The 12,225-nt window shown below is 33.9% G+C and overlaps 2 protein-coding genes across 2 annotated transcripts in view; both read right to left on the bottom strand.

Moving 5' to 3' along the window:
* Window positions 1-12,225, bottom strand: part of LOC118733735 — a gene marked incomplete in the record, with an annotated part of 802,810 nt that overhangs the window by 34,163 nt on the left and 756,422 nt on the right.
* Window positions 1-12,225, bottom strand: part of LOC118733740 (extensin-like) — a 24,855-nt gene that overhangs the window by 631 nt on the left and 11,999 nt on the right. The window contains exon 2 of the mRNA XM_036463275.1: window positions 4,745-4,809. Coding sequence (XP_036319168.1) covers window positions 4,745-4,809 — 65 coding nt within the window. The remainder of the gene's footprint in view (window positions 1-4,744; window positions 4,810-12,225) is intronic.

The raw sequence follows: 12,225 nt of genomic DNA, 5'->3' as shown, positions 1-12,225 counted from the left end.
AAAGTACAGGGCTCAGCAAAAACACGTCCGCACACGTCCGCGACTGACATATATATTCAGATAACACTTGCAAATCTTTTTACCATTGTCTAAATTGGTGACAATTCATTTAAGAGAAAAGACAGTCTGCGTTTATTCATTGCTTAATTTTCAACAATGCTACAAAGCGAGTCATAAAAATGGCTAAACAAATCTATTTTGAACCCATTAGCTTCGAAATGCATACATTTGTATGTATGGTTGCAACTACATACACTCATACGTACTAAGAAATACATATATAATATTCGTTGGCAGTCTTAGTTCCTTCGCTAAAAGCAACTTTTAATACAAGCAATAAGAGTATCTTATGAAGTTGTCAGTTGACATGTCAAAGTAAGAAAAAGCCAATGCATATAATTAGGTTCATAGTTCATAACACAGCGATACAAAGGTAAACAAAACAAATATGCAGGAGTTCTCACTACGTTTATTACTTGGTATTCTTCAAATTACAGCTTCATGAAGTTATAGCTTTGTTGTTTTTTGATCGAATTAAAAATTGTATTCTCTGTTTGAAAGATACGGGTTTTACCTTTATATTGCATTAAAGTAACTGATTAAAATTTAATTAGATTTTTAAACAGATGTTTACCATTTTTAAATACATTTTCGACTTAAACACTATTTAAACATATTTTGTTTGACTTGCCTACATTTTGTAATAATTCATTTAAGTTATTGTTCAAAGGATTTGAACTCACAAGTAACCGATTCTAAATATATTTATTATCGGATTCTCTAAAATTGTTTTTTTTTTTTAATTTGCGTGCTTCCGCTGCTTCTCATAAAGCTTTTCAATGAGTAGGAATGCGTGTTTCATTACAATGGCATCATTCATTAAGATTTTATTCATTGTACAAGACGTGGGATGCCAGGGGTTCAAACCATATTTGACTTATTTGGATAGATAATACATCCGCTTGAAGTCACTTCGTTTAACCTTTCTATTTGATCAGCATTGATTCCTGTTATAACCGCAGGTAATTTTGGGTCTTCAAAAAATATTCTGCTAAAAATCTGGGGGTTGTAAGGTAAATCTATTTGTGTTGTATATTTTCGAACTCTAAATTTCTTTACCTTTGCGCTGATATATTATATTTTACACTTATCAACTACAAAAAAAAAAATAAAATAAAATAATACAAGTAATTAAAAAATGTAAGCAAATTATTAGTGGTTAATAAAAAACAGAAAAGTCGACCCTAGCACCGGCTGAAGTTGTTGTGGAGTTATGTCATTCCATTACAGTAATATAAAAATATGAACCATATCGCACCATAAATACGGGTTTTTCTTCAAATCGATACCTGCGCCACCTAGCGGATTCCTCTTTCATATTGCATTGTCATCGGGTTATGAGCTAAGTTTGAAGTTTCAAGGCTCTAGCTCATCGGGAAACTTGTTAAAAGTTGGTTGCATTGCAGGTGAAACTTAATAAAAGATTGTAATAAACAACTCTAAACACTCCTTAAAATTTCACATTTATCTAAATTTAAACGATTGTATGCCCAAAACTATACTACATACGTAAAAATATTTACGTTTAAATTGAATTTTTGCTTTTATAAATTATAAAAAACAAATAAACATTTGGTTACATCATTAATTTCTGTGTGACAGTCCATCACTTCTTTTTAAGAATATATTGCAGGAAAAAAAAATATTTGACTAAAAGCGCCACGCTCTCCTGTTGAATAAAGAATATTGTACAAAATAAAAATTTGACCATTGCAAGGGAAGATTAAAGTTACGTTGGTTCAGGTGTAATTTATTTCTTTATTAACCCTCTTCAAAATGTTTTCGAACTAAAAACTTCTTTCGTCTTTCATCCATATTGCAAAATCAAGCTGAATTATTAAACCGTGAAAGCGTAACAAACACACCAACTCATTTTCGCATTTATGATATTAGTAGTTAGAACTAACCAGTACTGACCATTAAACTAATTTTTATAGGCGAGCATTTTGAACGCGGGCCCAAATACACAAAAACAAAAAATTACACCAAATCAATCAAAATTACACAAATCAGTAGTGTTCATTTTACTTACGAACTATGTGTCCTCAATAGTGACTCGACCACCCGTCACAAAATACTGTCCCACCCGTCCCCACCTACAAGAGTTTTTTTTCGGACATAATAATGCCATCAACGCATAAATTGGACCTTAACATTCTATTAACTACATTCGATAAAGCCGCTATGCAGGAAATATTTTGACAAAGTTTCTCTAAAAATGGAAATCGAATCCATCAACTCAGTGAGATGGGCGGCGTCGTTAGCACACACGTCACTCTTTGGATAATGAAATTTATCTTTGCAAATTATTAATCAAGTTTTACACTTTAATAGCTTTCTGTTAAACTGATATCTGACTTCAAGTGTTAACAGTTGAAACTTATCAAATTAAAGGTTAAAGTAAAACTACAGTGAAACCCGCTTAAGAGATTAAATATATGATTTTCACCTTTTCGAAAGCGACCGCTACATGGTAAGCCGGGGTGTATCAATTTTGGGTAAATTAGCGTCCTTAAATTTCGAAATATTGAAGTTTCAAGCATTTCTGAAATTAACCGTTATGTGAGAAGCGGCCGTAATTTTAGTCCGATTTCAATAATTTTCAACGCTTTGAATTTATGTGGCAAGCACAATAACCGTACCGAGTTTGGGACAAATTGGTAGAAACGTTACCGAGATATATATATGTGATCATAGGTGGGCGGTGCCACGCCCATTTTCCAAAATTTTATAAAAACGTATTTCTTGGTAAAGAATTGTTGCAAGCATCAATTTAGAATAAATTTGCTTTAATATTTACTGATTTATCGAAGATTGCGTATTTATCCAAATTACCGTTATATGGGATGTGGGCGTGGTTATTGTCCGATTTTAAAAGTTTCCTGCCATTTAGTATGCTGTAGCCAGGCTAACAACTGTGCCAATTGTGGAGAAAATTGGTGCAGCGGTTACCAAGATATGCTCATGTAATCCTAAGTGGGCGTGGCTCCGCCCATTGTAAATATCAATTTTGAGTGAATTATCTTCCGTAGTTACTAAAATATTGCAGCTTTCGTATTTCTGAAAATTACCGTTATATGGGAGGTAGGCGTGGTTATTGTCCGATTTTGCCCATTTTCAATTCCATCCGTCCTACGCCCAAAAGAAGCGCACGTACCGAGTTTCGTCAAGATATCTCAATTTTTACTGGAGTTATCGTGTGCGGACGGACGGATGGACGGACGGACAGACAGTCACCGTTTAATCGATTTCTCTTTTCATTCTAATCATTTATGTATACATATGTCTATATCTATCCCGATTCGTATTGCCTGTTACAAGCAACTGTTATATGAACAAAGTTATAATACCCTTGTGCACAAGTGCGCTCGGGTATAAAAAAGCAGAAAACATATTAATGGTGACTAGTCATGATACAATAATTTTTAGAAGGTAGTTTCACTTAAAAATTTTTGACATAAACTGTGTCTGTGACAAACACGCAATGTGGCCACTGCTACGATATAGAACTTGTGGATTATCGCTTGTTATTTTAGATATTTTTTAACAGAACATGTAAAGATGTATATGTTTCATAACTGATCACTTAATTTTTAATAATATATAATAAATATACGTATTTTATACATACATTTTTGCCACTGCTAATCACATGAATGAAATCATAAAAATGAAAATATAACAGCAATATTTCTTGTTTATAATGGATTAGACCATCGCACACCACGGACTTTATCGGCCGCCAATTTAGATGTGCTCGCTAGTCTTTCCATTGCACCACAACTTATTGGTCAGAGCGATTAAGCTGGTGTAATGTGCGCACCTCCATACATCTTCATGTACATATTTCAAGCGAGCCCTATCATTTAAATAGGCGGCCGATAAAGTCTGTGGTGTGCGGTGGCTCTTATAGCTGTGTCCTTACATCTAGCAATATCCACAAAAGCAGCAGTTAATTTTTTATGAAGAAAATTATTACAAAATATTCGAAAATTTCTCTACTTATATGTTTGGCTTTTCTTTGTTTTATTTTTCCAACGTCAAAAGCTGGATTTTTTTTTTGAAAAAGTTGGTACAACAAAAAATACGAAACACGTTTTCTGTCAGATAGCTAACATGGCGGATAAGAAGAAGAAGTGAAACTACCTTCTAAAAATTATTGTATCATGGTGACTAGTAATACTTCACTACACTAGTTTAGCTAAAAATGGGATTATTTTAAGCGTATACAGCCTCCATTAGGATCCTCAGTTTCCATAAATTTCGAAATTTTGTGGCGAAATTTAAAATAAACAACCCAAAACATTACTAAACAAAGCTTAGCTAAAATTGCACCAGTTGTCGACTTTTGACCAGGTATTTAAACAAATTTGCCACTGTAATTAAAACAAAGTAAGTTGCATATAAAATCACGTAATTTTATTACAAGCAAAACTATTTTTTATAGGAATTAGTTAAACATATTTATGACGCAAATTGGCTCTTAGAAAATTAAAAATTTTTATGTATACTACTATGGTGTTATAGTTGTTGGCCTGGGTCTTCTGGTTGGGCGCGTTGGTCTCCTAGTTGGAGGCGTAGGTCTCCTGGTCGGGGGCGTTGGTCTCCTAGTTGGAGGCGTTGGTCTCCTGGTTGGGGGCGTTGGTCTCCTAGTTGGTGGCGTAGGTCTCCTAGTTGGGGGCGTGGGTCCCCCAATTGGGGGCTGGGCTTGAGTCATAGCTATAGTGATTAATAGCACAACTCCAAAAACTGGAATTCAAAAAGTTAGTAGGAAAATCATATACATATGTACCACTACTTAAGAACTTACGAAGCACGAAGCAATTCCTGGGCCACATTTTTCGATGCCTTGATGATTTCGAGTTCGAGAACGGAGCACAATTGATGGTTTTACAACATAGCAGACGCACTTTTATAGGGGAATCGACATCAGGAAACAAGTCATTTTCGGATAACACTTGCAAGTCTTTTTAACAATTGTCTAAATTGGTGACAATACATTTAAGTGAAAAGACTGTCCGCGTTTATTCATTGCTTAATTTTTGACAATACTACAAAGCGAGTCATAAAAATGGTTAAAAAAATCGATTTTGAACCCTTTAGCTTCGAAATGCATACATTTGTATGTATGGTTGCAACTACATACACTCATACGTACTAAGAAATACATATATAATATTCGTTGGCAGTCTTAGTTCCTTCGCTAAAAGCAACTTTTAATACAACCAAGAAGAATATTTCATAAAGTTGTCAGTTGACATGTCAGAGTAAGAAAATGCCGATGCATATAATTAAATAATCAAGGAATGGAAAAAAAATTAGTAAAGAAAGCGCGCGGACGCGTTTTCATACGAATCTCGAAAGGCGAAGGGCTATTTGGATAATAAGAAAGAAAATATATTTTCGGTATTCATGGAAACGCGTAAATTCTAAAAGTTACCAAGTAAAAAACTACGTTTTATTATACAATAAACTTTAAAAATAAACCTCGTTTATTTGCCATAAATAAGACATGGGTACAATAAATAGTTTTGTTAAAAGAAAACTAAACAAATTCATTTTACATGTGAGGCCATCAGGACCAGAGGAGCCTATCTATAAAAAATGTTTAGTATTTATTATGAAAAAGAAGGATCTATAAAAAATAAATGCCGTCCTTTTCTAAATAATTCACTGCACTTAAAATATGCTACATATTATAGTAAAAAAAAACTTAAAGTGGGTACCTCGGGCTATTACCGTTTCGATTCTGGTAATTTTAAGGTGCACTTCCACTTTTTTGGAAATGTCCTGGACTGGAATAACTGCCACCCAGGTTTTTTTGAGAAACAAAAGGGTACTTTATAGATTTTGCGAAAAGAGTATTTTATTGTTAATTTTCCACAGATTTTACTTTAGCTGTATTAATTAGCTTTTAAATTTTAATCCCTATTTACATTTGCCAGCAGTATAAACTTTGAAAGAAAAGTTCATGTGTCGGAATAATTAGTAAAATTAGTAAATATATTGACTCAAAGCCAGTTTAAACATTTTATTTCGGAAAAATGGAAACAGTGACTATGATTTTTATCGACACCTTGGTTTTTGATTTCAAAATTTTAATATACTTATGTATGTAAATTTTATTTACGGTCTCTGGTTTCCCCTGAGAAAGTATAAAATTATTCTCTATTGATATTATGAATAAGATTTTCGTTGCTAGATTGAGAAAACTACATTCATATTTTCTTGAAGAAGGGTACTTTTTTCTCTGTGTACTATTTCACTCATGTGTTCCTTTGGATCTGCAGTATCGTATTTTGAAAAGGCACACCTATCAAGACGAATCATAATTCCAACTCCTGAGTTTTTTTTTTAATTTAAGATTACTTTAATCCTTGTAAATTTTCCCTAAAACATCAAAGTTTTCCACCGCCATGTTATATGTTATAGAGTTTGAAGGAAAACACATTAATTTTAAAATTACTCCTCTTTGATTGGTTATAACAAGTAGCTGCCTAATCATGATCCGTTTGGCATTGAGTGTCCCAGAAATTTGTAGGTATATTTTCGTATTATTATATTTACTTTATAAATAAAATCAGTTGTTTTCGATTTTAAATTCGCATATTTTTCCAATGCGATTTAGTTTAAAAAGTTTTAAGCAGGTCATAAAATAAAGTTTCATTGATACATATTTATGGCATTCAGAGTATGGGCTCATTATTATGTAGTTCAAAACATTTCTTATAAGTGGTCGGAAAATCGTACTGCATATTTACATTCGATTGATATTACTTACATGTGTATGTATGTATTTATAACCAAAGGTTTATTTAAAATATACACTGACGACCCAGCCTAATATAATTTACATATTTTTTCTACATACCTGTTTTTTCGGTACTGTGGGCATAAAATGAGTAATATCAAGCGATTATGAAATGCAATAGGTCGATCTCAATTCTCTCTAATATTTTTGTCAAGTCCCAGCTTGCAGACACGAAAATTCACATATACATATATATAAGTATTGATATTTATGTACATATGTAAATATGAATATGCTACTACCTGTGTAGGCGCACGCTAATTATTATATTCTCAATTTCTCTTACAGCTACAACAAAATATTACGGGATTACGGGAATTAACGGGATGACCACTGAATACAGGTACATGTGGAATGGAAACGCTTGTTTTTGCTGACACGGTGATTTGTGCTATTCGCGCGCACTTTGCAAGATGACAATTAGGAAATTAGATTTTTCATTCAATTTAGGGCGGCTGTTATATGCACATAAGTACATATGTATGTATGAAATCTGAGTGATCTAGTACGAGTTTAAAAAACGAATTGAATATCAGACCTAATGCACACAATTCGAATAAAACTGTTTAACAGAAATTGGAGCCAGCAAAAAACACTAAAACTTAACAATAAGCTCATAAGCTTGGACTTAAAAAAATATACTTTGTGAGAAAATTAAATATTTTTACTAGTTTTTGAAAAAAGCCATTAGGGTGTAAAATAGGAACGAATACGCACTTCTTGAATATTTTAGTATATTTGTAGAGAGTTATACACCCCTATGCTGTAATCCGTCGTAGATTCGATTTTGCTACGAATCTTAAAATTGGTATGCTGTAATCCGCGTTGCCGTATCGTAATTTCGAAATTCGGAGACCATCTTCGAAATTCGTAATGTTGGTATGCCTGAATCCGACGTAGCTGTAATTTGTATGTATTTGTCGGAAATTTTCTACGAAGAGCAACTGGTGTCGGAGCGAAGCGAATTCTTTTAAAATATCAATAAAATAAAGTGTGGAAACGCAAAAATATGTATGTAAGTTGAAGTGTGAATAAAAAACAATGTATTATTAAATGTTTACAAAATTATCAAGTCGACAATCAGAACAAATCGCTCGCAATACGAAAAACTGGAGGAATGCATGAGCGAAAGACCGGACATTGCCCGAGGCTTTGTAATAGTTAAAGAGGATGTGGTGGAATTTTGGGAAAGCGTTGCAAGATTTAAAGCAACACAATATTTAGTTGAATGGACGCCCTTAAAAAGAGGGAGCATATATTTATCATTTAAGCTAAATGGATCAGAACTGTCTTGTAGCAATCTCCTTTGTATATTAATGCAACAGTTGACTGCAGCATGTTCTTCCTCCTGAGACAAAAGTGCACCGGCCACTGAATCCATTCTATTTTACTTAATTAAGGAAAAGCTTTTTCAAATACGATTAAACATTTTTTTTTAATTTCACTGTTCACTTGCGATTATATTTATTTTGATTTGTTTCTGTCAAAGCAGCTGATTAAGAACTTCGAATTTCACTATTTTAGTTGGCAACGCCGTTGATAGTTACGATCGGATTACAGCACACCAATTTTCGAATTTTCGGAACGGAGCTACGAATTCGTAACTACGAACTTTCGGATTACAGCATAGGGGTGATAATAAAAATTTAATAAAGATTAAAATATAAACCTTATTTTTCGTATGTATTTCTTTAGACGTTATTTGACAATTTCGACGTATGAGGAAGTTTGTAAGTATCCAATGTTGTGTAAAATTATTGAAACAACTTATTAAATATTTAATTTATTTAATTTTTTTTAATAATAAAGCTAAGTGTTTAAGACTATATGAATTGAGCATTGACGCGGCGATTCCGTAAAATTAAAGCGCGAAAAAATTTACTTTAAATATCAAAAAACAAAAAAAACTTACCTAGAAAATAAATAAGCTTATTATAAACTTTTAACTCGATGTCATGAAAGACGAGAGTAGGGGCTGGGCCCCTCTTCCTCTGGGAAATTTGTTAGGCATATGTATGTATAAGGCAAGTCCTGCAACCAGGCGCGCAAAAAGCGCGCATATGTAGCTTACCACACCAGTAACTAATTTATCACATTAACTAAATACAAAAGTATTTATGTATGTATGTACGCATATGTACGTATGTATGGATGCATTTATGCGCATATTTGGTATTTATTAATGCATAGGGAATATCATGAACGTAAGACACTATGCTGGAACGAATAAGAAAACGAAACAAGTATTTGTTTTTGATCGTGCGATCAGGCGAAATGAAGGGGCAGAAAAAACGCTCGGTCGTGTCTTTTAAAATGCGGTATAAAATACTTGCCTTCTGTTCTCCTGGTAATTTGTTGACTATTCGAACAACTTTTGACAAAAATAAATAAATTGTGACCGCCCCTCTCAGAAGAAGGCACATATTGAAAATTATCCGGAGCGCATACAAATAAATCTGGTTCGTGCGTTTTGCGTGCATCATTTCAAACTCTCCAAATAAACCAAGCCAAACAACCAGGCGCGCATAAGTTACATGGAGGTCGCCTTCACCCTTTCTACATATGTATTTTCTTGATCATAGTTTACTATATACTAACTTGGGCTGGCGTTACTACTCTACTATATATGTAGTACGCATATAGGGAATATCATGGAAGCGAAACTCTTCTGGAGCAAGTCAGTAAATGGAACGAGTTTATTTTGGTGATCCTGCGAGCGGGTATGTATCGGTGAAGAGTTTGACGGACTGCCTCTTCAAGAGTGCCAGCCTGCCTGCTTTCAATTCCTATTCTCCTGGTAATTAGACGACACTAAAAAATTGGTAAAAGAAAAAATGTCGCGATATTGATAATGGCCACCACATATCCGAAACTATTAGGCGGGCATGAAAGTATTACTGCACCAGCGGAAGATTTTTCGATGATGACTTTTGCGTGGCCGGTAATATAACGCCTCCAACTAATTTAATCAGGCACGCATAACTCATATGAAGGTCAACTTTGACCGGTTATTTTTTTTCTTTGTATACATAGTTCACCACTTAATAATTAGGTCCGAGTTACTACGCCCTCTATATGATATGCATATAAGAAACATCATGGAACGGAAACTCTTATTGAAATGAGTTGGTAAATGGAACGAATATTTTTTGCTGATGCTGCAAAAATCCACTGCCTCACTTTTGTTCCTGTTCTCCTGGTAATTGCTGACATTATTTTTATGTAGAAATTTTTTCTTTCTTCCCCAGCGAGTTTTTAATTTGACTGCTTTATATACAAATTTAACATGCGCTCATTAAACTGAATATGGGGGTTCGGTCCAGCTATTTGTGGAGGCTTGCTATTTCGGTATGAGCACCTGGTAAAATGGCCTTCTGCAATGAATTAAACAGCCTGCCAGCAGCACCTCCACACCTCTAATAAGCATATAAAATTGTATCAGGCGCTCATAAAAGTACGTACGGGCCGTGTTTTATTTTGTATTAAGAAGGTTTTAATAGTGACCTGCTTTTTTCTTATGGGCGCCTAGTGATGTGGCTGTCTGAGGTGAATTTGATTTCTGTTCCCCTAGTAAGTGCCGAACACTTTTTGCTTTTTTTTTTGCCTTTTTTGTCTGGTTGCATGCTGGCAAATCTGTATCGATCTTGATTTTCAAAATTTACAAAATTGTGTGTTAAAATATTACCCGCCTATAGAACACATAGGAGATTGTTTCTCCTTATTTTTCTCTGCATCACAGAGGCAAACAGCACAGCCATCGGCGTAGCCAGATTAAGCTAGCTTTTCAGGGTACTATTTTATATATATATAAGGAAAATTTGAAAGTTAAGGGGGGTCTCGAGCACCCTCCTCCCCCTACCTGGTTACGCCCATGAGCACAGCACGAAAATAACTGCACTAGCTTTATACATATGTACATTACTTAGTACGTACGTATGTACATATATATATGGGATCATTAAGCAGCAGACTAAATAAAGGAGCGACAGAAGTAAATTTTACGAACGTTTGTTGCCATAACCTTGCGGCTGGAAATAAAAATAAAGAGGCGGACAAGTGTGTAGGTGTGGGTGTGGATGTTTTTCGAGTATTCATCTTATATTTCTGTTCACCTGGTAGCTCGCTAATAGATCCGGATAAGAACTTTTCCGGTTTCGTGGCAAACTGAAAAAATCTGGGACATTCATTGTAGGAGTCCATAAAAAAAACACTGTCCGGTATTACTTCTTTATTGTTGCCATGCTGCATATAAAGTACTTTGAAATAACATAAATAAAATTATCCTTTAACCAAGCTTGACTTACCTGCTTATCTAATCCTTTGTCCTGATGCGAGTTTGAGCCTCAAATGACTATAAACTATTTATTACCCCCCTGTTTTGTAGGAAAAAAAAAAACATTTGCAATTGGAATTCGCATGGACTCTCAAAAAGGATGAACATTTGTTTTCCACTGACCTATGAGTTGTAGCTGACCGCACGAGCACAGTAAAATTATCGATTCCCGATCCAAGTGACCCATAAAAACGTAAATTTTTTGTAATTAGGGTGTGGAAAGTGTAAGTAAACTAGTTTTTCATGCGTAACAATTTTATTAAAATATTTTTTTCTTTTCTACATTAGTCAAGTAAGTTTAATCAAAATTTCAAATTGCCAGGATTTCCACTGTAATCGCTGTATTTAATAAAAACAATTTTTGCTTTTCCAGGATTTTTTAAACTCATTTCTTCCTAACTCATCGAGGTTAGGAAGAATTTGAAACGCGGTGTTTTGTTTGTACATACATACGACCAAATTAAAACTTTCCTTAATTTTTTAAATTTGCTACGCTTTTTCGACGCCTTTTAAAAGAAGAACTGCGGTAAAAAATCGTGGGCCATATGAATAAAAACTAAGCGACTGATTCAGCAAGTGCCTGAGGTTAGTGACTGGTTCAAAAGCGTTAGCCGGAAGGATTTAATTACAAGTTCGTGTTACCTTGCAATGCATTTACAAATTTGATTTAATAAAAATTTACTCCTTTCATAAACAGTAATTAGTAATTTATTAAGATCTTTCAATAGGTATTTCCGGCGGAAATTTTCAACGTCTAACTATAAAGAGAATCGACAATTTGCGCGGTAAAAGATTACCTTTAATTACGTAAGAATTATGTAACTATCAAATATTATTTGCCAAAGGTCTGTTGAAAAAACTGGATGCATCGCTTGTATTTTTACAACTTTTTCTTAGATAAGTGTGTTAATTTTAGTTTCATAAAACGGCTTATTATTTATGATTAAGTTCCGTATTTTCTTTTTAGCTTAACCGAAAAACGCACCAAATAATTTTGACCGGTTTTACTATAAAAATACTA

This window comes from Rhagoletis pomonella, unplaced genomic scaffold (genome assembly GCF_013731165.1).
Source record: "Rhagoletis pomonella isolate Grant_MI unplaced genomic scaffold, Rhpom_1.0 Rhpom_scaffold_00002, whole genome shotgun sequence".
NCBI classification, from domain to species: Eukaryota; Metazoa; Arthropoda; class Insecta; order Diptera; family Tephritidae; genus Rhagoletis; species Rhagoletis pomonella.
The sequence above is the reverse complement of the archived record's forward strand: the minus strand, read 5'-3'. Positions and strand labels throughout refer to the sequence as shown.